General features: G+C 38.6%; 1 protein-coding gene across 1 annotated transcript in view; it reads left to right on the top strand.

Annotated features, from left to right (window-relative positions):
* Nucleotides 1-27,284, top strand: part of SKOR2 (SKI family transcriptional corepressor 2) — a 33,359-nt gene extending 6,075 nt beyond the window's left edge. Inside the window, exons 4-7 of the mRNA XM_068563656.1 lie at nucleotides 9,479-9,544; nucleotides 9,925-10,023; nucleotides 18,970-19,037; nucleotides 27,222-27,284. Of these exons, the coding sequence (XP_068419757.1) occupies nucleotides 9,479-9,544; nucleotides 9,925-10,023; nucleotides 18,970-19,037; nucleotides 27,222-27,284 (296 nt within the window). The remainder of the gene's footprint in view (nucleotides 1-9,478; nucleotides 9,545-9,924; nucleotides 10,024-18,969; nucleotides 19,038-27,221) is intronic.
* The last annotated feature ends 528 nt before the right edge of the window (nucleotides 27,285-27,812 follow it).

Genomic DNA, 27,812 nt, shown 5'->3' with positions numbered 1-27,812 from the left:
AATGACTTGTATTTTTTAAATAATGTAAGCCATTCAGAGCAGGACAGGGACCCCACTTTTCATTTACTCATCTCAAGACAGGTTTTAATTTACTGTTGCTTGTTAAAATTAGTACTTTGTAATTTATATGCATTAATTTTAAGGTTGTTTTTGACTGCCTAAATTTGGAAGTTTTTATTTTTCAGTTGGCTATTGGTGATATTAAAGTTCAAATTATACTGTACATGTATTTAATATAAAATAACACATTTAGAGAATAAGTCACACCAGACTTCATTTCGCTAAAGCATAACTCATTAGACGTCTCCTTGGGCTAAACTCTTACTCTATTTGGGTGCAAATTTTAAAGAAAATAAAAATAAAGTTTTATAAATATTCTATAAAAGATGTAAAATGTATGTAGTTTTTTAAGGGGTATCAATGATTTGTACAAAACTAGGGGACAATTTGATGTTTAAGTTGTTAAATTTAAAATAGTTTCCATAGATTTAATGAGAAAATCCAAACTTCACAGTCTAAAATCATCTTTTTAGGAACTTTAATTTCCTACCTTGCACTTAACAGCTAGTATTCATAATTATCATAAAAAATTTAAGTTAACGTTTCAACAAATGTGTATACCCATTAGAAATCTAAATGTATTAGAACATACTGATTTCTTTACTGAATTATATTCTTTTCATTTCGTGTACATGAATAGTCTCTATAGATTTATTAAAAACTGAATTTCTCTTCTTCATCTTCCTCCGATTTGGATGGCTGGGCTGTTTCCATTTGAAAACAAGTTCCTCCTGGCCTTGGAAGGGATTTGGTTCCCCCATACTTAGTAAGTTCAATAAACCCTAAAAAAGTCTTTAGAACCCCAAGCATGATAGCCAGAGTGGGTCAAAAACCACAGAATCCACTGTTGTCTGATGTTCAGATGGAAATACAAATGTCAAAAGGATGTAAATAAAAGTATAGTCAGGATCGGTGTTCACATAAAAATTCCACGGTGTCTGGAGCTCAGGGCAGTACCGTCAATAGTTACGTTGGTAATAACACCTAGTCATGCTATTGATGTATTACTAGTCCCTCCCTCACAATAATTAATTTGATACAGATTCCCAGAGAAACTTGCTCCACATTGATATTCCGTATTACAATTTCCTTCTCACATTATTCAGAGAAGTATGTAAGTAGTAGGTTATATCATATTATTATTATCCTGTATTGAATGTGAGACAGGTGGGACGTGGAAAGGATGAAAATATATTATTGACATGAACAAATGTTTGGGTGAAGAGTATATTTTGTTAAATTTATCTTGGAATCTTGGGTCACAAGAATTTCACCCTCATGGTTCCTTTGCTGAGCCTGCAGAGAAGATATTTTAAACACCAGAAAGTGTTAAGGAGTTTGGGTTGTTGTAGGACTCGCTGTACCTTCAACTGTCCTTGCTTGTAGGAAAGATCAGCTCATGGTCTTCACACTGGAATGCACATTTGAGAAAATCCCAAAATGGTCACCCAATTGGCCTATGTTTTGGTATTAATGTATTTACTTGTGATCAGACACTAAGAATCCGTTCATTTAGCAAAGTGTCAAAAATCCAGATGAGCCAAAGAGATTATGAAGCCTTGTGATGAACTGCTTTGTAGTGGTAGCAGTAGAATGCTTTATCTGGAACACCTTGCTGGTGAATGGAACTACTTCTCCCCATGTAACAACTGTTAACTTCCACATGTACATGATAGCATTCATTTGTTTATTTACTCAATTATTCCCCAAATATTTCAGTATACCTACTGTATGCTAGGTATTTTGCTAGGCTCTGGAGATTCAGAGATAGAAACAACGCCAGTCCCTGCTCTCAAGTTGCTTCCAATCCAAAGGAGGGCACAGATAAGGTGTAAGGCAGTATGAATACTATAATAGCAGTCTACACAATATAACATCCAAAAAGGTTTATATAACCATATGTCCCTTTAGCCAACGTTTAATTCAATCATCATTACAGGAAAATATCAGTGTTTTATTTCTGTGCATATACAGTATAACACAGAAGAATGAAATGTCTTTTCTAACTACCTAATAAGTCAGTATGCAATTTTTGATTTTTTTTTTTTTAAAGAAATTCACGTTCTTTTATTTATTTATTTATTTATTTATTTATTTATGACTGTGTTGAGTCTTCGTTTCTGTGCGAGGGCTTTCTCTAGTTGCGGCAAGTGGGGGCCACTCTTCATCGCGGTGCGCGGGCCTTTCATTATTGCGGCCTCTCTTGTTGCGGAGCACAGGCTCCAGACGCGCAGGCTCAGTAACTGTGGCTCACGGGCCCAGTGGCTCCGTGGCATGTGGGATCTTCCCAGACCAGGGCTCGAACCCGTGTCCCCTGCATTGGCAGGCAGATTCTCAACCACTGCACCACCAGGGAAGCCCCAATTTTTTATTTTTACATGAATTTTTCACTCCCATGACAATCATAAATATAGTTTATCAGGAAATTTCTGACCTTTCTCTAAACAAGTAAAGATACAGACTTATCTTTAAATGATAGGTACTTGCTTAATTTATCCCTAATACAAATTCAGTTTAGCAACAATATTTAGTTCCAGTTCATTTTTTTAGTTCATCATTTTAATTAAGTTTGGCCTTTCTTCAGCCTTTCAGCCCTATTGGTAACTGTTACTTTTCAGCGATTTCAAAAAGATTACATTTTTTAATGATTTTTTTAAAAACCTCCCTGTTAATGGTCATTAACCTTACTCATAGCAGATATTATACTTCTTTATAATTAGAGGGACCAAACCTAAAGTTTCAAGCAGCCAAAATCCCCCAGAAGCCAGAACTTTTATCTGTAGGTCTCTTTAAAATAAGACCCATTGCTTTAAAGCTAAGTAATATAGATTAGGGGGATGGCAGTTTGGTCAAAATATTACCTACCCAAAAATATAAATGACAGCATTTTGCTTGCAATCCCAGAGTAAGGCTTTGCATATCCGTTTTGAATAACTTTAGTGAAGTTAAGTGATTTGAAATTGAATGCAGTGGGGTAAGCTGGTGAGACAGCTGAAAGCTATTGCAGGTCAAGGAAATCACGTAAAGTGGAGTCATCCTCAATTCCAATCCCTTTCATTGTAGAAACGCCAGAACCATTGGACTCTGAGAGTGGCTGCATCTTGTTATATGTATAGAAGTTTTCAAATCAATTTGATTTTCACTGGTATGATTCTCTAGTGTACTTAATATGCTATGGATGGATTTCTGAGAATAGTAAGAAGCAGTTACACTTCTCATGAATATATAGCAGATGAGGCGCTCTGATTTATTATTCCATTCTATTTTAGAACATGCTTATGATTTTTTTTTAAAAAAAGTAAGAGAAGAAGAAGAAAAATTCTAAAAAGCACAGACTAGTAGATCTGAGTTTTAATTCTCTCACTTACTAGATGACTTTGGGTAAACCCTTTAAGTACTTTGGCCTCAGTTTATCCACCTCTAAATTACTACTGACATTTTTATGAACAACGAATTTTGAGGTATTTAAATATATGTATTCAAAATTAACTAATCCCCATATTTCAAATATAAATTTCTTTTTATTTATGGAAACATTTTCCTTCTTGTGGTTTTTAATAATTTATATGAAAATCATGGAGATAGAGAAGGACAATAAAAAACTCTTCAGAAAAAAATAAAAAATAGCATTAATTGACAACACAAGTTCTAAAACTTAAGAGAATTCTAAATGAACTCACAATTCACTAATCAACGAAATTTGATATACTGATTCAAGAAGCAATGTGTATGCAACTCACGATAAATTCTGATCGTGAACTGTAAATTTTGTTGTAATTCTTAGTTAACTGTAAACCCACAAATATTAATCTTGCTCTTGTTCCCTTTTTTGGCTAATGGAGTTAATATTTAGTTAGTTCATTTTGTAGCATACCCTCTCCAGTGATATTGATTTTCTTTTCTGTTCTATGACCTCACTACTGTGCCAGACATCACAGGGGAAGAGTTTAATGTAGAGTTTAACACCAAGAAATTAACAGAAGTCCATGTCCCACTGATAGAGGAGAAAATTACTTAACTTTGCTTTCTGTGTAATTGATTTTTTAATGCCTTAATGCAAAATGTTCTTAAAAACCTCTCTAAACCATACGTTGTGCTAAATTTTGGTTCTTGTTCAATGTACTAGTTATACAAAATGTAGATTAACTTTGACCCCATCCAACTTGTACCTCTAAGGTAGATTGTTAGGGAAAGAGAAAATTAAACTTCTAGAAATTTTAAATTAAGTCAGATTATAAAACTAAGATTAATTATTAAAATTCAGTGTTTGTTTGGGAGTTAAACGTATATAAGAGGAGTCTCTCTTGATCAACAGAGGCCAAGCCTGTGCTGAGGCTGTTGGGAGGCAGAGGGCAGGCCCTCAGCCCAGCCCTGAGGGCATGACAGTGCCCTGGGAACTGCGGGCAGACACTGTTGGTAGCTTCGCACGCAGATCTTGCCTTCCTTTCCAGGGTCTGCTCCCCTGCACTAGAACACATGCGATAGCACGAGTCCCCATGAACTATGGAAACATCTGGATGTTTGACTGAAGTTTTTTATTCCCCACCTAAATATTAGAATCCATGTGAATCTCATGTATAGATACAGCCCCAAACTAAAATAGTTTCATTGACTAAATTTGCCCTTCAGTGTGCATTTTCTGAAATGCATTTTTTCCAAATGTTTTTCATCAGTTGTTGTCAACAACAATCCTGGGGGAACAGAGAGGGCCTTTCAATGACAAGCAACTTGCTAGCCTCTAGGGCTGCAGGCTGGGGTAGTGCCCCTGAGTGCTGGCTGCAGGCTCAAAGGAGACTTTAAAAGGGAGACAGCCGAGATAAGGGGTAGGAAACGGAGTGGGATTGAAAGGAGAAAGAAGGAGGATGTATTGCCATAGAAGCGATGGGTGAATGCTAAAATTTTTACTCTTCGTCCAATGTCAGGCATTTTATATTGTACCCTATATACTTTGATGCCCTATACACATACAGGGTACAATACTTAAATGATCTTATTTATTGAATTCAAGTTTAGCTTGAGAACAGTAATATCTTTTAATCAACTTCTCCTCCCATCTCATGACCACCAACAGAACAGGTCATCTGACCTACTCATTTGGCTCTTAAAATTAAGTGAGCTTTTAAAAATTGTAAGGTATTTTTGCTGCTGGAGGCCACGGCAGACACATATGTGAATTAGTATTTTCATGTCTCAGTTAACATTCAGTGCTACAGTTTTATTTGTCCCTGAAAGAAATTTTCAAAATGTCAGATAGGAACAAAAATGGAAACAATCACAAACTTCCCCAGTAAACTGAAAATATAGAGTAATTCTTAGACCATACAATGGATCAAAATGTGCTTGTTCGTTCGTAGGAATGAGTTAGTGCTTTAAAAACTTTATGACAACTGAGGATTTACAATAGCATTAGTTTGTATTTCTTTCACAAACCAAATTGGATTAAATGAAGTACAACAAGTGTGTGTGGAATACATTTGTACCCCTCCCTAAGGTAGAGGTGATGGGGGTTACCTGTAGGGCAGGATCTCTCTGCGTTCAGAAAGCAGATTTTCTAGCTGGGGAAGATCAGACTAGCATAGGTGAAGCACTAGAATATTGGGTACAAGGTGGCAGAGTAAAGATGATAAGGACTTAGAACTTCAGCCCAGGAAGGAACAGATCAGTGGCATCTGCAGAAGTTGGGAAAGGTTTTATGAAAGAGTAAATGACACTTGGGTGGCTTTCTGATTTTGGGTGGATGGGGAGAGGAGGGGGACACCTTAGGGAAGAGAAACAACATAAAGCAGAGCCAGCAGATGTGAGAAATAAAAGTCTGTCTTGGGTAAAAGGTTTGTGCTTAGTGACAGAGAAATACAGGTTGGCTGAGCTGGATGGGACAAGGTTACAGGAGAACCTGGAGTCTCCCGGGGAGGAGTTGAGTGGATTCTGCAATGTAGACCGTGGGGAAACACTGCAGGTTCTCGAGCAGAGGTGTGCCATAATGTTTAAGAGAAAGTCATTACCATTGTGCCTTGAAACGTAGTGCTGGTGAATCTATTGGGTGTTTTGGTCTTTTTTTTCCCCCCTTTGGATACTCCAGTCTCCCCTTCATCTGCTATTTACTGCTCATGTCTGCTTTGGCATGGTGTATTCTCACATCCATCCCTCTTGTACTTCCAATTTCTGATGGCTGTGTAAGGGCAGATCCAAGGGTGGGGTGGTGCATTCCCCTGGGATGTGGGACCACCTGGTCCTAAAGGACCCTGGAGAGACCAGGGAAGCAGGGACCATGTGGCTCCAGGCTCCCTGCTGCACTCAGCAGAGGTATAGTTTCTCTGATGTGGCATCACACTGCCTCTGCCCCCCCGGGGCGAGCAGGATTCATGGGCAACGATGTAGGTCACAGTTAACTGGCCCTGCGAACATGTGCTTGTGGAGAACTGGTGTGGACTCATCCCTGAGCAGCAGGTCCTCATCACATCAGTCCACTGGATGCATTTTATGCCCTGATTATCCATCACTCTCCAACTTTAAGCCACTCAACTATTTTCTTTTACAGTTAAGATCTCTATGGCCCCCCTCCACCCTGGCCTTTTTGTCACTTTTTTTTAAAGGGGGAATATAATGGGAAGGAAAGTAAGAATTTTAGCTTGGGGATTTCTCCAAATGCATTCATTAATTTTGGAAAAGTAAAATGCATTTAACCTGATGGAATATTTATAAAAATGGAAAGCTCATTGTCAACTAAATCTCATTCATTTAATCTAGTATTAGACTGCCTTTTTTTTTTTTTAAACCAGATGGAAAACATTAGCAGTAATAGTGAACAAACATATCCAGGCTCCCAGAGGTCATTTTTAACCACCATTAACAATCTGGTTTTCACAGATTAGTAATATGCAAAAGGCAACGGTCCAGTGAAAGATACACAAAGGGCAGCTGAAGCTTCTGTGCTCCTTATTTACCTAACATTGAACCACTTTTTAAAACCCTTTGCAAGTGAGAAATTTGAATCTTCTAAGCTCAAAACTGACAGATTTTCTGAGAAGCTGCAGCAAAATACCTGTTTAAAATAGACACATGTAAAATATTAATTAATCCTTCACAAAGCGGATGAAAAACATGTTATTAATGTCATCGGTAGATTCGCCTGTGGTTAATATAGTTTTATTTACTAGCTATTTGTTTAATGCTTCATACCAATGTAAACCTCCTAACTGTGAAGTAGAAAAGAAATGCAATTTTACATATATTATTTTAATTTTTTAAGTTAATTATCTAGTTGAAATGTAATATAAGGTAAACAGTCCACAAAATACACTAGTAGGTCAAAAAGAAGCTGGTCTATAATGTGATAAGGAAATGGCTTCTAGAGTTGCCTATTCAGAAACTATCTCATTTAAATCATGTCTTGAAGGGTTAGGAAAGTTGTAGAATGATAAAATCTCATCATGCTCTGTAGATAGATTCAGAGATGTGTGCATGCTCATTTCTTTTCTTGTTCAACCTCAATATTATATCTGGGTATGAAACATCTATGCATTTAACATCTGGTTAACTGAGACTAAAGTAAACATAGGTAAAACTGCACATAATATGCATTTATCTTCATTTAAAAATATCATGATTCTTGGTTTATACATTTACGATTTGTTATCAACCTTTGTGTTACTCTTCTTTTAGATAATAGTAGTTTATAGGAATTACGTTGAGGTCTGTATTTAAAATGCTTCACCGGTATTTCCTCATTATTTATTATATGGAGAAGAAAGCCAAGGTATTAATGTTCAAAAGCCTACAGAGAGCGGTCATGTCCAAGATGAAAATGAGAATAAGTTTGTGCAAATATAATCTAGATAGTACAGAAAATGGCTGCCATTAAGGAACTCAGGATGCCCTGGATATTGTTGTGCTGATGATGGGGAGCCAGAGGAAGTGCCTTCCCATAACTGTGCACATGCTTGGGAATATTTGTACATTTGTATTTTCATACACACATATGCACACATGCATACCTGCACACACATACGCCTGACAGTCATCATGTGGACTGCAGAATCGCCATTTATAATATCATGTTGAGGACTTTTCTGTCCGTCCTTGATATTGTAGGCTGCCACTTTGGGAAGAAATTCTGTTTCCCTCTTGGCAGAAATTTTTCCCTTGACAGTGAAATTCCCCAGTATTCCTGGAAGTGCCCGGGACCATTTCACTCCATTTCTTGCTGAGGAAGGGAAATGAAAAGATATGAGAACAGAATTGAAACGATGCATCTAACTTGTGCTATGATTTAGAGTTTGTGACCTCCTAGGGTCCCTTTCAGTGACAGCTGAAGACACTTTATTGAATATGAGTATGTGTCTAGCACTGTGCAAGGCACTGGCCATGCAGAAAAGACAGAGCCCCGCCTCCAGGTAGCCTGCCTAGTAGGTGGAGAAGGCTGGAAGCAAACGGCACCAAGGACATGGACGAGCTAACCTGGGGGGCAGGGGAGGGGGATAGAGGGAACTTTCTCAGAGCACCTTTGTCTGCACTGCCATATCTCTATAGATGAAAACGGAAAGCTTAATTAAATTATGTGGGTAATTGCAGATAACAAGTTGAAACTTTTTAAAATTCTGATAGCTGAATGATTGCATTTCTTTGCTTTGTTTATGTTTTCTGGATTATATAGACTCAATTTATGACTGTAGATATATACATTTTCTTAGCTTGTCATCATTCTAGTTAGCACAGAAGCAAAATAGGTAAGAACAGCAATCTAACTTCTATCCACAATACAGTTTATACTGGTTGAAGACAAGTAGTTAAGAAACTATCATCAGCAAGCATATGACTATTACAAAGTAACATAACTTATTTCACTTCTTTCTTTTAGGTTGATTTCTTTTTAAAAAACTATCAATTATTAGGAAACCACTCCAGGCTCATAACTTCTCTCCCAGGGACAGCTAAAGCCTCCTCCCACTTCTTTTTCACCACCCCACATTTTGGTGGCCCAAGAAGGCTGGAGGCTTCTGCTTCCATGGTCTTGGGCGCCTTCCCAATAAAATCTTCACTTCTAGAAGGAGAGGGAGTCTGATCAGATTTCTCCCAGAAATGTCAGCTGTTCAACCTCCTCTTTTGCCCTTCTAGCAGTTAGCTGGGTTGTAAAGGCTGGGCAGTGGTAGGGGCTGGGAGGGAGATGACATCAGGAGTCTGCTTTCATGGAGCTGTCGTCACAGTCTAGGCGGACTCCGCCCTCATTTTCTGTCACTCGCCTCCATGGTTCAGGGGAATGATACACGAGTAAATGAGGACAACATTTGGCTCCGAGGACTTCCACCTTGAAGTTATATTAAAAAAACTCTTTTGTAGATATTAATAGAAAGTGAAAATAACAACTTGCAGAAAATAGCCTACACAAAACTAATATTTTTTTCTCCTTTTTTTTTTAAAGGTGAACACACACAAGAGACGAATTCACCTCATTCACTCAGAAAGGATGTAGAAAATATGGGGAAAGGTAAAGAAAAGTTTTAATTCTGTAGAACTTCTCTTAGCTTTAAAAGACTAAAGAGATAATAGGAGGATATTTTTGTTCTATACTATATCTTAAGCTTGACAAGCAACATATGAATAATATATGGACCATGGGGTGGATATAATTGAGATTAATGCATACATATCAATCAATACATGACACTGTAAAATAATACTTTAAAATAATACATTACATTGATTTATATTCATGGATTTCTGCACAAAATCTATCCTACGTCTATGCGACACTTTTTAAACTGGTAAAATATTTTGTCTTATAATAATAGATTGCCATATATAACAGTTCTCTGGAGAGTTATTTGTAAAGATTAGTAAAATGACTCTTCTTTTTTTCTTTATTAGAAGAACTTCAGAAGGTTTTATTTGAACAAATAGATTTGCGGAGACGACTAGAACAAGAATTCCAGGTGTTAAAAGGAAATACATCTTTCCCAGTATTCAGTAAGAAATCACTTTTATTTCATTGCCTTATGATATTTGATGATATTTCTATTATTAGGCATAAGGATAGGCTTCTAAATATTAAGTGATTACACAAAGTACCACAGGGTCTTCCGGTGGTCTCAGAGTATTTGGAAATTTTAGCCTGTTATTTATGCTTTGAATCAGCTGACAGACAAAATTTCTTATAAGAACCTTTTGGTGTTTATTCTATTGGTATATGTGTATCTGTGCATATGTATTGTGTACATTTAAAACATGTATGTGAATATACCATTAAATATGTAGATATAGTTAAATAGTCAGAAATATTAGTTTTTTTAAAACAGAAGAATTACTCAGGTATTTTTTTCTCTAAGGTAGGAAAAACAAAAGAACAATTCTTATTCTCAGATAGTGCTAGAGAGCTGCCTGGTGCTTGAGATATGAAGATTTAAAATTTAACAATTCAATGTACACATATTTTATTAATTAAAATTAGTATAATTTTAGTAGTTTGGGATTCTCCATCCATATTTAGTATTAAAATTCCATTCCAAATTTGGTGGCAAGAGAAACTGTAGCATAAAAACTATTGGTTCTACTCCCAGAGTCCTGGAATTTCAGAAAGACCTACGATAGGTGTCCAGATTTCTAAAATTCACCTGTCGTGTTCTGAATCACATTTGGACAAATACATCACAGTAGTATTTTTCAAGCTTTTTGAAGTTTCATTTAGTCATATTTTAAATTATATACATTTAATATTAATTTTTTCAGGGACACTTTTTTAGAATGTCAGTGCCCTTTGTTTTTTAATCCAGACATCACAAAACTCATGTTGGTAATTCCTGTGGTAGAGCCATAGGCAAACATCCAGAAAAAGATTTTTCAGTAATTGTGACAATTTTAATAGTATGAGCACAAAGGTCTGCACTCGCCAGAGCTTCTCAAATGTAATCATCAACACAAACTGAAAGACATGCCCTCTCAGGTAGCATTTTTGAATAGTACTGGGTTCCTGGTAACATGTCAAACTAAGTTCCACCAGACTGCTTAGCAGGGATAAAAATGAAGAGGACTCATGATGGAAGAGAGTTCTGGCCCCAAGGAGTGATAGGGTCGGTCAAGTTTGTGATCTGTCAGTATCCGCAAGGGAGGTTTGGAGCTCACGATGCTTCAGTATTTTGAATTTGGAGAATGCTTGCTGAGGCTTAGAACAAGATGGAAGGGAGGAGAATGGCCAGTAGCTTTTGATAGTGTGTTGGGATCATCATGACATTTGTAGCTTCAAGAAAAAGAGAAACATATTAAAAATATCTTTGAAACCTTGAAAAACAGGTGCTTCCAAGGGATCCAGGATTCTCTCATTTCTAAAACCACATCTTAAAAAAGACTGCACAGTTCCTTGCAGCGATGAGCAGACACTGAGTGATTTGTGTCCCTTCTAAGTTGATGTTTATCTAATTGTTGAGTTTGCAGATCCAGCAGAGTGAGTCCAAATCCCACTGAATCCCCAAAGTATCCACCTAACTCCATGTGAAACCAGTGTAGCCATAATTTATCCCATTAATAAAAGCTGATCAATCATTTTAAGAAATTAAGTAATTTATACATTTTCTTACTAATTACTCTACCATACAACAAGTACATGTTTCTGTTTCTTAAAAAGTTAGGATGTTGTAGTACAACTGTCCAGTTTCCATTCAGACCCATCACTCATCCTTTTGGTGTGAATTAAAATGAATCCTCAGTGATTGCCACGTATGTGAAACACTTCAATTAAACAGCAACAGAAAAGTTTTGCCCTTTTTTATCTACAGTGTACTCCACTGACCAAGGAAGTGGTGCCCAAGTTTGAATAATGCGTGGTTTAGACACACCACAAAGAAGCAGTTAATTTCACACCAGTGAAAATAGCAAATGCACATTATGTGCTTGTTAACTAAATGTGAGAGGCCGTGAGGCTGGCAGACAGATTTAGATTCGCTCAGATGGAAAGGGGAGGACGGAACTTTGTAAAGCCGCATCAGAAGGAAGCAGAGAGGAATCCCAGCAAGAGCTTTTTACTCGGAGGCAGACTCACAGTCACAACACTTCAAACCCAGCTCACTTAGAGCACTGGGGACCTAAGCTAAGCTGTCACCTGTGACACTTAGGAATCCAGGCTCAAAATACCCTGAGATACTTTGTGGCTCTGCTACCTCATGGCTGTAGGACCTTGGAAACTGTAAAGTGGGCCAGATCATTCCTGTCCCACAGGAAGATGAGGACCAAATGCGAGGATCCACCTGAAGGTGTGAGCACATCCCTAGCACAGGATAAGTGCTCGATAACATCAGCAGTGATGGTGATGGTGATGATGAAGCAGGGGGAGGAAGAGGAAACTATTAACATCGAGCTGTCGAAAAGCATTTCTAGAATGGGTCCAAACTTCTGAGCTTCTCCTGTTGTGCTTTGGGAGTGAGTGATGACCTGTGGCACAGAATAGTGAGGATAAAGATGAGAGGAAGGAGGAGGAGGAAGAGAAGGAGGAGGTGGGGGAGGGAGGAAAGTGGAAGAGGAGGAGGGGGAGAAAGCAAGCCTCCATACTCTGTGGGCAGAGGTTGGGAGGAGGAGGAAGGCCAAGCAAGTCTCTCCACTTGCTGGACAGAGGCTTCCAGAGCTGCAAGACTCTGATGGGGAAATGCAGGGAGGAGGAAAGGAGCTGACACCGCAGAGCAAGCAGGCATTTACCATTCAGGTGGAGGCAGCAGAGAGCCTGGCGGCTAGTAGCGGGGTCTCCAGGTTTGGACACCAACTCCCCCACTGAGTAACCTTAGGCAAGTTACCTAACCCCCTGTTCAACTCTAGAACAGTACTACTACCCATCTCGTGGCGTTGCAGAGAGGATTAAATGTATAAAATGTTTCGGATAGTGACTAGTGACTGATCCATAGTAATGTGAGTTGCTGTTACTGTTACCATTTTAAGGGTAAGATGTACATTCCTGCAGGGGCTTTATTGTAAACCAGCTGATAGTAGAAATCAGAACTTCTAGAGCTTTCCCGGCCTGTAGTTATAGAGGATGAAACAGGCAGTGAAACTTACTTTGATATGAGACAATCCGTTTAGTTGACCCACTGGGTAGAACGTGAGAAGAGAGCTCAGGAGGGGATCCTGAGGGAAGGTGGGAGAAATGTAATCTAGACTGGGTAGAAATAAGAGTTTGGAGGACATGGATGAGGAGGAGCTTCATTTTTATCAAGGTCACTGAGACGACAGTAGGACAGCTGGTCCCACATCCTGCAATGACAGTCATGTTTAATTGGACAAGAATAAATGGTTGGAGACCCTGCCCCCAAGATGCCACCATTCCGAGCTCTCCCACTAAGGACTGGTCTGATCATTTTTTGAGGCTGCAAATCCAGAAGTCATTTTAGCCATCACATTGTGTCTGCCTTCCCTAGTGAATCTCTCCTTCCTCCCTTCTCCTCCAACACCCTGCACCTTCCTTTATTACAGTATTCAGGCCTTTGCTGTAGTTTTTCATTCATTTTACTCTCTTGCCACTGGCCATCTGTATAACCTCGGATCCTAGGCCTGACTGGGACCTGCCAAAGGGTTGCTGGATGAGGCCATGAATGGAGAAGGCCCTCACCTTCTCTCTCTCCTGTGTCGCTGCTGCGGGGTGCCCTGGGTCCTCACCTCCCTTCCCCACTCCAGCCCTTTCTGCTCGCTGCTGTTAGCCCTGCCTTCCTAAAAATCTGCCTTTGGCACCACGTCTTCCACTCACTATAGTGATTCCCTGTTGCTGACCATATCGCGTCTAATCTAACTCCTGACTGACTTTTACAACCCTCCATAATCGGCCCACCCAGGCTTATTTCCACTTCTCCCCCTACTCAGTTCCACTTACCCTGCGGACCGCCCTCGCCCCTCCCTTTCCACCTCTGCGCCCTGCGTTTCTCTAGTCCAAATGCCTCCCTTGTCTAGGTGCTCCTCATCATTTGGGACACAGCTCAAGCTCTGCCACCTCCAGGAAGCCTTCCCACTCTTGCAGTATGCACTCTGTGCTGAAGTCCTCCTGTGTTTATTTCTAGTTCCGTGGGTGTTTTGTGTTCACTCCTCTCTGATTCTTTCACCCTCTACCCGACAGTGTTGTAAATAATTGCAGGAAAGAGTCTTCTGTTGCTGCACATGCAGCAAATTGTGGGAACATGACGTACTCGCAATCAATGGTTGATATAAATATTGGAGTCGTATTCGAAGAGATTAAAACTGACAGTGAAGATGAGATTGGGTCACTGATAAAGGAGATTAGCAAGGACTCATGAGTTGAGTCCTTGGATTTGCAGGTATGATGACAAATTCATGGCACTTGAGAGAACCAAGTGGAAAGGCCAGTGGTTTACAACAGGGAAGACCTAATGACTGGGGTTTTGTGAAAACCTTAACTGGTAGATTTTGATCATGTCATCGTTTTAGATTTTTATAAAAAGTTTCGTTTCCAAGTTACTTTTAAGGTTACTTCTTATTAAAAACAAACTACATTTCATCTACCCGAATATGGTTGTCCCATCTTTCACCTGTGGTTGTTACTAGATTCATTCTATGTTCAGTGGTTTCCATCCTTCCTTCCTCTCTCTTTGTTGTAGCATCCTCTGGAGAAGGAGGGATGGGGATTCTAAAACATGGTACAGATCAAAAGTCTCTGTCGTTGTTTAAAAGCAGTGATAACAAAATAAAGACTATGTAAATGAAATAAGCCCCAAAGCCTATTGCTGTACCAGGGGAACTAGATCTACCATATGAGTTCTCTTCTTATTTCTAGTGCCGGGTATGTAGGCTGGATACTTTTCGTTGCTGTTTGAAAAACTCTTTGACTTTTCAAACTGTCCACGTTTGCAGAGCACAGCCTTCAGTGCTTTTCTCTGCCACCTCCTTTTATGCTATCATCTTCCAAAAATAGTTGGGTTTCAAGTGATTCTCATTAGAGAAAACAGCTTAATGATTTTTTCATCTCCAGTTAAATTGTGTCTTCATCAACCTTAGAACATAGCAAAACTTTTAGTTTTTTTTTCTCTTGCCAATTAACAATCTTTATATCTCTAGAGTTATACACATGCTTGTTGTAGAAAAGTTTAAATATACAGAAATGTAAAGGAAAGAAAATTAAAAATCACCCATAATCCTGTCACCTAGAGGAAACCAGTGTTAACATTTTGGAGTTTCAGCCTTTCTAGTGCATATTAAATTATTTTTTAAACAAAATGAAATATACACACCAGTTTTTACCCTCCTTTTTTTCACTTAACATGAGCTTCTTTTCAAGACTACCTAGCAGTCTATAAATGCACTCTTATATTGGACATTAAAGTTTATCCAAGTTTTAGGCATCCTTGTTACTGAATCTTTGTACAAATCCATGGTTATCTCCTTAGGATAAACTTCTAAAAGAATTTCTGTTAGAGAATGAACTTTTCAAAGCTCTTGATACATAATTTTATGTTGCTTTCCAGAAAGGTTGTACTAATTTATACTTCCATCCTTGGAACACCACGTATCATCTTTTCTTTAGATCTTTGCTAACTTAAATGGAAAAAGTGGTTCCTCATATTATTTCCTTTTCTTTCATTGCTAGGGATATTGAACACTTTGCACATGTCTGTCATCCATTTGTATGTTCTGTGAATGCCCACGTATTCTCTCCCCATATTTCTTTTGACATGTTCATTTTCTTCTGGTTTATGTGAACTCTTTATATACTAAAATATTAATTCTTTGTGATGTTGCAAATATTCTTTAGTTTCTGTCCATTTTTAAATGTTGACTATGGTGTTTTGTGTTTGTGTTTATTGTCATACCAAAGTTTTAAATTTTTATCCAATCAAATCTGTAAGTCTTTCCTGTTTGCTTTTTGTCTTTGATGCCCTTCCTCACTCCAATTTTATAAAAATATTCACCATTTTTCCGGCACTTTAACAGCTTCATTTTTTTTTTCACTTTAACGTAAAGAATTGTACTGTGTGCCATCGTAGAGCAATGAGCATGAATTAAGTAAGGACTAGTTATCACCATTCCACTCCAGATTACCCTTAGCTATTTCCTTCTCCAACATCAGACTCTCCTGGGATGCCAGGGAGGTGCCACAGCCAGCTTCAGGCAGCCCTTCCTCTCCCACCCACCTCAGCATCACCCTGATCAGAGGCACTGCAGAGCCCGAGAGGGACAGAAGAAGCTGCTGAGGTTCAGAGGGCAGTTCTCTCCTTCACAGAGGGAGACCTGCTTGGGATGTGCTCTGGTGTCTGGAAAACACACTGATCTTCTGAAGGTATTCTGGCTCAGGTACGGGGCCAAAGGCACTGGAACCAGGGCAGTTTGTGGAGCACTGGCTCCTGTGGCCTTGTACCCAGCCTATGGGCTTTGACCCACCTCCAGGGCATCCTGAGGTGGCAGGTGGGTGCCAGCCCCTCATACAGTACCTGACTTCTAATTTTTATCAGTGTAAGTCAGTGTACCCACTCCCCATTTTCCAACACAGGAAAGACAGAGCTGGGTGTGTGGAGCCCAACCAAATCAGTTTACCTTGTCATCAAATCTTAAAGCAGTAGAGCAAGAAAGGACCTTACAGAGCACATCATTCCACACCCTTGTTTGTTCAGATAAGGGTCTGAGCCTCCAGAGTGGTGTCATTACTGTCCAAGGCAGAATCCAGACCTTCTGGTGGGTACTTCATTGTTCTATTCATTCCTCATTCATTAACTAGCCCCTGCTGTGTGCCAGACCCTGCGGTGGGCTTTGGAAATTTTAAAAGTGTCTAAAACTTATCTTCCTGTCCTCACTGTTTCACTGAGAGATACACGTATAACAACTAATCATAGTACGGATTATGGATGCATTAACAGAGGTATGTACAGAGTGCTGGAGGAGTACAAGAGAAACGTGGCTAGTTCTGGCAGAAGAGGGCAGGAGAATTGGAGAGAACATTTCAGAAGACAGAAAGTTTGAGCTGGACTTTCAAGAAAAGGGAGATGTTTGCTGTAAGAGCCAGGCCACAGCAGTGGCAAACACAGAGTGGCTGGGAGTGCAATGCATGTGCAGACTGGAGAGTGGTTTGGTGGGCGATATGGTGGAAGGAGTTTCCTCTACCCCCTTTGCTGCAACCAGCTGAGCCACTTGCTGTTCCCTACTCCTGCCTCCACATCTTAGCGAAGAACGCTGATCACACCTCCTCAAGCTTTTCCTCCTGCTTAACCCTCCAAGGGAATGAGGGCTCCTTCCTTGACCCTTGCATAGTACCACAGGCTTACCTTTATTACAGTAACTTTCACATCAAATTCTGAGGTGAAAGTAGGAAATGGGTCTTTTTAAAAATATGTACAAACTATGGAGACAGTAAAAAGATCAGTGACTGCTAGGGGTGGAGTGGACGGGAGGAATGAATAAGCAGAGCACAGAGGATTTCAGGGAAGTGAAAATACTCTATGATATTGTGATGACAGACATATGTTATTATATATTTGTCCAAACCCATAGAATGTCCAACGCTAAGAGTGAATCCTAAGGTAAACTATGGACTTTGGGTGATAATGAGGTGTCAATGTAGGTTTATCCGTGGAAACAAATTCTGGTGAGTGATGTTGATAATGGGGGAGGCTGTGTGGCGGGGGTGGAGGCACAGAGTGTATATGGAAAATCTCTGTACCTTCTTCTTAATTTTGTTGTGAACCTAAAACTGCTCTTTTAAAAAGGTCTTTTAAAATTAATTAGTTAAAAATACATGCTTGAAGTTGGTGAAGGAATTCAAATAGTATAGAAAGATAGATCAAAAAAATAAAAAGAACAATGTTTTTAGTTTCTAAGTATCCAGAATCTCATGAGTGGTAAAGGGTTTATTACCTTGAAAGCGATGGGAAACCATCATGGAGTTTTAAGCAGGAGAATGAAAGGGATTTGGAGGCCAGATGGTCAGTTGGGAAACTTTTCAGGGAAGAGGTATCTGCATTCGGGAGGTAACAATGGCAAAGAGAGGAGAGAATGGAGGTAGAATATACAGGACTCACACACCAGTTGGCTGTAGAGATGAAAGGGAGAGAAGAGATGATGACAGAGTTTCTGGTTTCTTCAAGCCACTGCCCTGACCATCCACCACAGATTCATATGAAATCATGCTAATTTCTCATTTAAAGCAGAAAAAGCTGAAGTTAGCCAAGTCCACAATTTAAAAAAGATCAATGGAAAGGATGAAAGAACAAGATGCACATTAGGAAGTCATTCCTTTCTGGAAATACAATAAAAATGATCAATATGTAGAATGGCAAAAATATTTTGCACAATATGTCTTAAAGTTCCTTCCTTCTCAGATTGAGGCAAGGTCTGTAGAACCACATAGGCCCAAGGAGGATGTAAGATAAGGCTGCTACCGGGTGGGAGAGTTTGCAGGTTGGGAGAGTCCAGTCAGAATACATTTATCACTCACTCTCTTAGACGTGAGATGAGCTGCAGTGAAGCCAGGCGAGCACATCTAACAGACCTACGTCTTATCACCCAAGGATTCGCGTTCACAAGGGTCCACGTTTCCTATGATCGGCTTTGTCTGAGCTTCACCCCCTCACCAGCACTAGACTTCTGAAGACAGTGGAAGCTCTCAGTACTGTGGCTGGCTCAAGTGTTCAAAGACTAGAGAACATGCTTGCCCTCGACATTCCTGAGTAGTTATTATGTGCAAGGGATTATACTAGATGGGCTATGTGATACTGTGAAATATAAGAGGTAGACCTTCGCCTCTCAGGATTTACTGTCTATTCTGATTAAATCACAGTCTTGAAGAAAACATCTCTTCAAACAACTATAGTATTTACTTTTAAAAATACCAAAGGGCGGGGAGGCGGTTCTATGGGACTGTCAGTAATATTTTTACTAAATATACCGATAGTAGATTTTGCACTTTAATTAATTTATTGCTCTGTTTCTCACTCCTACCAGATAATTTTCAGGATCAAATGAAACGGGAACTAGCCTACCGAGAAGAAATGGTGCAACAGTTACAAATTGTAAGATGCATTTCTACTTAAAAATAAATGCAAGGTGATGGGTTTGTTTTCAAACCACCCAATATGTATGAAGCTGTTTATGTTTTTGCCTTGAAATCCTTTGGTCCACTTCCCTCTCCGCTGGTTTAGATGCTAATTGCCAAGAGATTTACTTAGATGCAGGATAAACAGATGTGTCAGTACATTTCCTCTAAATGTAACTACCTACCATGTGTTAATAGACAGATGTGTACATTGTCTCTGAGGGTGAACCAGAGGTACCTGCATTGTCTTCCACTGTGCAAACTTCCAAACACAGCGCTGGGCTGCACCAGAAGCTCAGGGAAGGGCCATTGTCTTTGTCTTCCCCCTCCTTCCACCACCCAGACCTGAGCAGGCCCTCTGCTGTCAATAGAACTTAGTATAAATACAATTAATCAATTAAATTCACTTGAAGGACTATGGAAAGAAACGAATTCTTTCCAAATGAAGTGTGTTACTCTATCCTAATCATGTCTGAAAGTTGACACTGACAAAGATCTATTTAAACAGAAACAGGGAAACAGGGAAATGTCTGATAAATAAATGTTGTGAGGTTTTATGTTTTTCGTTTTTTGAGTTGTTTTTTTCTTTTTCCTGAATTCCTCACCCTTTGTCCCCATGCAGATACATCTGGTATTACTTATTAGTGCTTTGAAAGCAGTCTCCCAAGCTTCCTCATTTTCATGGTACAATGGGGAAATAATTTCTGCTTAGTTTTTGTAAGATTTTTTATTTATTTATTTATTCATTGACGGCTGTGTTGGGTCTTCGTTGCTGTGCACGGACTTTCTCTAGTTGCGGTGAGCGAGGGTTACTCTTCGTTGCGGTGCCCGGGCTTCTCATTGCAGTGGCTTCTCTTTGTTGGGGAGCACGAGCTCTAGGCGCGTGGGCTTCAGTAGTTGTGGCACGCTGGCTCAGTAGTTGTGGCTCGCGGGCTTAGTTGCTCCGCGGCATGTGGGATCTTCCCTGACCAGAGCTCGAACTTGTGTCCCCTGCATTGGCAGGTGGATTCTTAACCACTGCGCCACAAGAGAAGTCCATTTATAAGATATTTTTAATCACCTGGGTAAAGACATACATTGATCCTTAGTGTTCTTCACAGCATGATTATCATAATTTGGGTTGCTTGGTGTTTCTGAGCTGGTCCATGTTATCCTTATACCATGAAACATGTATCTATGCAGACCCGCCTGTCTTGTCTAGAGAGCCAGGCATCTAGCTTTCTGTCAGGATTATTTAAGAAAGGTGGTTATTGATGTTTCCTTTCTGCATGGGAGAAATCATGCTTGCGTTAATGGAGATTGCTGAGAGTCATTTTGAAAGCAGCCTTGTATTTCATGATGTTTTCCCCCATTCTAGGGGCTCCATTAAAAGTACTGCTTCTAACTTTAACCCTCCTTCTGAGGTTTTCCTGGATCTCAAGTGCTGGTTAACAACTCTCAGTTCTGAAAACCACCTCAACATAAGACCCTCTTAAACAGGATCTTTCTTCTTGTTTTGGTTTTGTTTGTGTTAGTTTTATTTGCACCTAACTTCACTGGCGAACAGAAGGATTTTCTTAATCAATTGAAAACTAATCCCCCACAGGGGTTAAAAAAAAGTATCTACTCTTCTTAGCTTTTGATACCTAGATAATAAGAGCTACTCATTACTTGCTGTGAATTTATGTATTGTTTTATTTGTCCAAAGGAAGAATGTAAAGATAGAATCAGAGGTAGAAGGATATAAAATTTTAAGACCTTACTTATTTTACATAGGATATCGTTTTCAGACTCTTAAAACAAAAATTGCCACACATGCAACCAAAAATGTGTGACTGCTGGGTGGTGATGAGCATAGCAAAATGGGCATTAGGAAAGGAAACTAAATAATTATTTCAGTGCCAGTTATTTAAGGCCAGTTATGTAATTTTAATGTCTTAATTTTCTTTGACATTTGGTTTCTTTAGTAAAAGAGGAAATGATATTGCATCCATGTAATAAGCAGGCCGTTTTAATAAAAAAATATCTCTTATCTTTTGAGATATTTGATACATGGAAGATACAAATTGGTATTACAAAATATCTTTATTATATTGTATTGCAAAATATTTTATCCTTGTATATTTATTTATCTAGACAAGTGTTATTAATTCATATTCCTCTAGATAGTAAATTTTCCTGGTTGCAAATTAAATTCTTTGGGAGGAGCTGGAATGTTTTCCCCCAGCCTTGTAGGTACCGTATAATTCCTGAAATCCACAAAGGTACATCCAGACTACCAACATGAAAATTGGTGAAATTGACATGATTTGTCCCTTCTGCTCCTCCCCCTTCTTTTGTGTCCCCTATCCTTAGATGCCCGGGTCTTCGTGCTACCTTCAACACCTAGCATGGTGTCTAACATCAAATAGGGATCAGTAGACATTTGTTGAATTAATCACCACCCATGGATGTCCCCTGACCCAACTCTGATACTGTCATGTAGCAATCCTCTTAATTCTTTTCCAAATTTTCCTGGCTTGGTCCTGATTTCCTCAAATTTTTTTGTGCTGGGTAACTACTACCAAAACTACTAAAAGAAGGCATACAAGTGAATTGCTGGGAACTTATGTATTACAGCACCGTCCTTGTGACTAACAGATACAAGCTTTAAGGTCTGCAAACTTGAGTTCAAGATTCATCCTATATAGTTCATTGTATCAGTTTCTAAACCAAAGGGACCTGTTGTAAGGTCCAACCTAGTACCCTGATAGGGATATGATAAGGCACAAGTGTTTAATAAACATGAAATGCACATATAAACATAAAATGGTGTGCCGATACAAGTAATCAATTTAATGGCATGCCCCTTCTCAAAGTAATACCTCTATTAGTAGAACTATTTGAGCCCTGGTGGCTAGAGATATATTTGTGCGGGAAGGACCTGTGTTCACGCTATACCATCTGCTTTAGAACTGAGGCAGCAAGCTCAAGTTTACTTGAACAGAAACTTATCCTGTCCCTTATTCAGCTTGTTGTAGTTGCTAAAGTAACTGGAGAAAAATGTCTTTAGAAAATTATACCTAAAGATTATCAAGAAGTTGCTAGGTATCACAATTATTGACTTTCTCAATATTTTTAGTTGAATGCTCTAATTCATCAGTAAATATAGTTACGTGCTTTGCTCCTTGAGAACAGAACAATTCACCAAAAATTATTTTATTCTTTTATGTTTAAATTATTTTATATTTAAAGTTTACAAAGCATGTATTACAGAATAGTCATGTGCTTACAGAATAGGCATCTTTTCCTTTAGGTGAAATAAAAACCCACTCTATTCTGCAGTCATGGAGAATTCAAATATATTAAAACCATCATATTTTGTAACAATTCCCATAGACCCACAACGCATTTATCCTATGCTGTTGCACAGCGTTCTTATTCAAGATGATATTGAAATCATCTTGGGTATCATTGCCATAGAAAGAAAACTTATGAATTTCTTTGGTTCCTGCATTTTTAGATTCTCCGCTGACTGTAATTTCTACACCATTGCTTCCTTTTACAGTTTGTTAAATGCAAAGTTGTGATGACCATAGACTCAAATGATTGATTCTCTTTGTGTGTTTATAAATAAATGTGCATTTACCTAATGTGAGATTTAAAGCATATGCAGTTTATTTAACATTTATACATGGGCCACAAGCTAATATTTTTTTTTACAAATAGTTTAAAATGAGAGTTTTACAGTCCTTAACACAGTTTGTGTTATAGTCCCCCACCTCTGCTCTGGGTTTTCCAATGCTTAAAATGTTTTCATTACCAAACCAGATTTATTTATACAAGCGAAGAAATATGTTCCTCTCAATATGAGCCAAATACAAAGGTTTTAGAATTTAGCACGTTCATGAAGATGTTAGTGTTTAGTATAATAAAGAGCAAAAGATTTCTCATTCACAAGTGAGCTCTGATTCTAGGAAAAAAGTGTTCAATTTTTAAAACAAAACCATCATCCCTTAGGATTGAGAAGAAGGTGAAGAAAACATTACAATGTTATATGTAAATTATATCTCAATTTTTAAAACATTTTTAAAGAAGAAAGTGAAGGCATTTTACTAAGTGTATAACCATTCTTAAAAGATTTTTATTAGACTGTAGTTGATTTACAATGTTGTGTTAGTTTCAAGTGTACAGCAAAGTAAGTCAGTTATACATATACATATATCCACTCTTTTTTAGATTCTTTTCCCATATAGACCATTACAGAATATTGAGTAGAGTTCCCTGTGCTATGTAGTAGGTCCTTATTAGTTATCTATTTTATATATAGTAGTATGTATATATCAATTCCAATCTCCCAATTTATCCCTCCCCCCTTATCCCCTGGTAGCCATAAGTTTGTTTTCTACATCTATAACAGTGTATAACCTTTTGATTAAAGTTTTTCCAAGGACTGGAATATAATGTAGTTTACAACATGAGCCGAGACTACTGTGATGCCTTGATAACCTTTTTTTTATCTTTTATTGCTAATTTGGCAACAATTTTTTAAAGCAAGTACATGTATATATAAGGTACTACCGTAGGTTTGTTGAAGGCATGTCATAGTTGAAGACATAGTTGTTGAAGACATTAGTCATAGTTCTTGAAGGACACTGTGAAGCTGCAACAGAAAACGCATGATAAATGGCTAGACCCAGATTCACATCCTTTGAACTTGCTGGATCGCTACCAAGGGGCGCGTAGATTGAGAAAAAGTGCTTTTAAAATATGCTAGTCTTCAAGTGCCCTCTGCTGTTTTTCCAGAACACTGCAGTCACACGCAGCCAGAGGGAACCAGTCTCAAAGTTCCTCATTAAAGCCTCAATTAAAATTAATGTTCAGCCAATAGATTTAGTACTAATGTTTCGTTCACCGTGGCGTGGACTTGTAAAAAGTCAGTTTACAACTTTCTGATGGTGTGAGCGCCGTGCTTCCTTGCAGGGAAAGGAGCGGTGACAGGTCTTTATCGTTTCTAGAGGAGTGCTCCCTCTTTGGCAAGGGCACAGCTCTTCAGTGTGGTCTTTTCTTGGAGGTTCTCCAGTATTCATTACGATGGGAACTTGCCCAGATTTCTACCGTCTGAACACGGAGAGTTTTTTAAAATATGTTTTACATATTTTTAAAAGGTAGATAGAGCACTTTATTTTTAGAAAAAGATCCTGGGCCCCTAGAAGATTTTGATTTTGTGACTAAATATGTAACAAGTAGAGGACTTGACGTAAGTCTGAAGTTCCTTGGAAGCTGCCTTAAGATTCTCCAGGAGACAGACTTTGACTACAGTGGGTCCTTTTCCAATTATTGATCTATTGCCTTGCATCTTGACAATGCCATGACTCTTTTCTTAATTATATGTCCTTTTTCTCATCTTTCTCCTTTTGAGATGTTGACCCACCTTAATGTCTGAGCTCAGGCTAACTCTCTCGGCACAATCTAGGAAATTATCTTTTTTGGTAAAATCTCAATACTTTTGATAGACTAAAGCCAACTAGGTGATTTAGAAGTTATATAGCAACTTTGAGGAGTTTTGTCCATGCCAATCTTGGTGATTTCCAAGCTGGTCAGAATGAAAAGAAAGCTTTTATAAGTTCTATTATAGGAGATTTACATGGCATAATTATCTTTAATGGAGCCTCTAAGATCCTGAGCTCCCCCAGTTGGGGAGTATAGAACCTGAAGCACCATCAATCATAAAAGTGCCCATTACTTGATGTATCATAAGAAAAGAAGTTTCCAACTATTATTCTCAGATACCATCAATTATAGTATATCCAACTTCAGAAATGTTAAAATGTGAGGGAAAAAACTGCATCTTAGAATCAATGAAATAGGATAGTTTCCATGAACAATCGGGCCATATGCTAATATATTCTTTATTAATCATTCATGATTTAAGACTTGGAATTAATGACTCTCAGCTCGCAACCTGAGATTAATAATTCTTCACACAGATTTAAATTTCAGTCTGGAGATTTGGGGATCAAATGTGCTTATTTGGAAATGTCCTTTTTTTCCTGAGTCCTTTTCTTAAATTTCCTTATCAGCTTCCCATCTTAATGAAATGCTGCATTGTTGTTTCTGAAAAAAAGAAAAAGGCATTCAGACTTAGATCTGAAAGTAGTGCCCTTCAGGCAGTTTTCTTTGGGTTAGCATGAGTAGTTTACTGGCTTTGATGAGATGGCGCATGGTGATATTAACTTATATCGTGCAGTGCCTGGCAGAACAGACACTTACTAAATCTTCGTGGCATCTAATCTTGATGTTGAGAATGCTTTCTAAATGCGAGAGTGACACAAATACATTTTATTAGGTAATCCTTATACCCCAAGGTTTACATCATTTCTACTTGTTATCCTAAATAATAGAATTCCATTCAAAGCTCTCTGATATCATGCATCTAAAGAAAGAGGTGATCCATGTGTTTTGGCATATTGTTTCATACACCATAATGGAAAATCAGGATTCAAATATGTCTCTGTTCATAGCAGGTATAGCATAACCCAGAGTGGAAAGAAGAGGTAACTAGAGTAGGTCCGTGTGTAACTATTCTTGTCATAGTTATCTAGCTAATCTCAGCTCTCATCCTAAATATGAGATTAGGACAACTATTTATGGTCCTATATGAACCATTAATTTCGATGCTGCTATTAAGGCCTTTATCAGATATGTCTCTATCGTATACATCCATGTTGTGGCTGTGTGTCAAGATAGTGAGGTGGTTATTTTAGTCTTCTCTCTTTTTTTCATTAAAAAGACTGTTTGAGGGCTTCCCTGGTGACACAGTAGTTAAGAATCCGCCTGCCAATGCAGGGGACACAGGTTCGAGCCCTGGTCCAGAAAGATCCCACATGCCGCGGAGCAACTAAGCCCGTGCGCCACAACTACTGAACCTGCGCTCTAGAGCCTGTGAGCTACAACTACTGAGCCCGCGTGCCACAACTACCAAAGCCCACGCGCCTAGAGCCTGTGCTCCGCAACAAGGGAAGCCACCGCAATGAGAAGCCCGCTCACCGCAACAAAGAGTAGCCCCCACTCGCCACAACTAGAGAAAGCCTGTGCGCAGCAATGAAGACCCAACGCAGCCAAAAATAAATAAATAAATTTTTAAAAAAAAAGACTGTTTGATTCAACTAACCAGTTATTATGGCAAAATGGTCCAGCTGGTCTTAGCCACAAGCATCACTATAGATTTGTAGTTCCTTCCCATTAATAAAGGTTCATGTTTATGGACTGCTAGATCAGGAGAGCAAAACATAAATATGCTGGGGATATGGGGAATGTATATAACAGTGTTCAAAATATTACCTACTTGAATGACTATAATTTTCTTTCCTTCACTGCTTTTACATAATATCAGCCATAGTTCATGTTACATTCTAGAAGGTTGAATATTTCTTTAAATGTAAAACAGATTTATATCATTAGAGTCCTGAATTTAGCCTTATAATGATGAAGGTAAGTAACATAACTAGGGTTAGTAGAGAGGCAAATCTAAATAATACATGTAGTCCAATTTCAACAATCTGAATTCTCTAATGAAAAGTAGCATATCAAATGCGATAGACTTTCATTCAAAACCCCAGTACTGAAAAGTACTTTTCAAGTTTATCCAGGTAGAATTCTCAAGGGTCATATTTTCCATTCAGTGCAATTATTTCTGATGCTTCTTAGTAGTTATTGGGAAATTACCCAGAGTAATAGTTTGTGTTTAGTTAATCTTATTTGTGATTTATAATGATAGCATATTTCCTCGCTCTAATTAAATGAAGAATTACAGTGAACTAGTTTGTAATCACATTCTTGTTTTGTGACCTTGGACATATGTTATAACATAATAACTTAATTTTCATACCTAAATAAAAATAAGAATACCATATTATTACGTGCAAATTTTTGAAAATTTCTTAAGTGAAATGTCTCATAAGAACCTCAGAGACTAGCTGTAGCAATAACCTAGTGTGATCACCTGTTCTGTCCTGATATGCTTTTTAACAGGCCTTAGAAATGCTATACCCCAGAAGCCCCATACTGCTGGGCAGATGGAGACCTTTTGTCCTCAGGGCAGATCCACCAGCATTCAAATTTAGGCACAATGAAGGTTCTCCATTATACATGTCTCCAAATTTTGCTCACCTGGATAGTTTTGCTTGTTTTTATCTTACAGATTCCCTATGCAGCAAGCTTGATCAGGAAAGAAAAGCTAGGTGCCCATCTCAGCAAAAGCTAAAAGGTGAGCTCACCAGAGGAAACAGATTTTCCTTAACTCCCTGAATTGTTATTGCTTGGCTGTGTGTTCTTTACTGATGTACTTGAAATAGCCCAGGGGATTGATGATGTTGTTTAAGCCGATACACTGTTGAACTTCATTCTAGGCATGGGGCTTCCTAAATAAATGGCTAAGTGCGTGTTATAAATTCTGTGGAAAATTTCTAAAACTAAGGAAATTCTCAATTCAGTCTTGCAGATGTGATCTTCATTCTGTTTTGAGGTTTTCTACTCTTTCCGGTTCCTCCTGACACCCTGATTCCTGGTCCTCTGAAGGAAACCGGAGTGTCAGAAGCCATGCTTATTATGTTTTTTCTTCTCTGTCTCTCCTTTGCTTCCAAAATGTCTTCCTGAAACCTGACTTTCAGTGAGTTACTGACAGATGGTGCTGTGAATAACTGCGTGCGACATAGACCTTTGAGAACTTCTGCTGCAGGATTAGTCATTCATTCTTTCCCTAAACAATCCTTGTTTCTCTACAGCTGAAGCC

Source organism: Eschrichtius robustus, chromosome 14 (genome assembly GCF_028021215.1).
Source record: "Eschrichtius robustus isolate mEscRob2 chromosome 14, mEscRob2.pri, whole genome shotgun sequence".
Taxonomy (NCBI): Eukaryota; Metazoa; Chordata; class Mammalia; order Artiodactyla; family Eschrichtiidae; genus Eschrichtius; species Eschrichtius robustus.
Note: the sequence above shows the minus strand (reverse complement) of the source record. Positions and strands in the feature narration are given on the sequence as shown.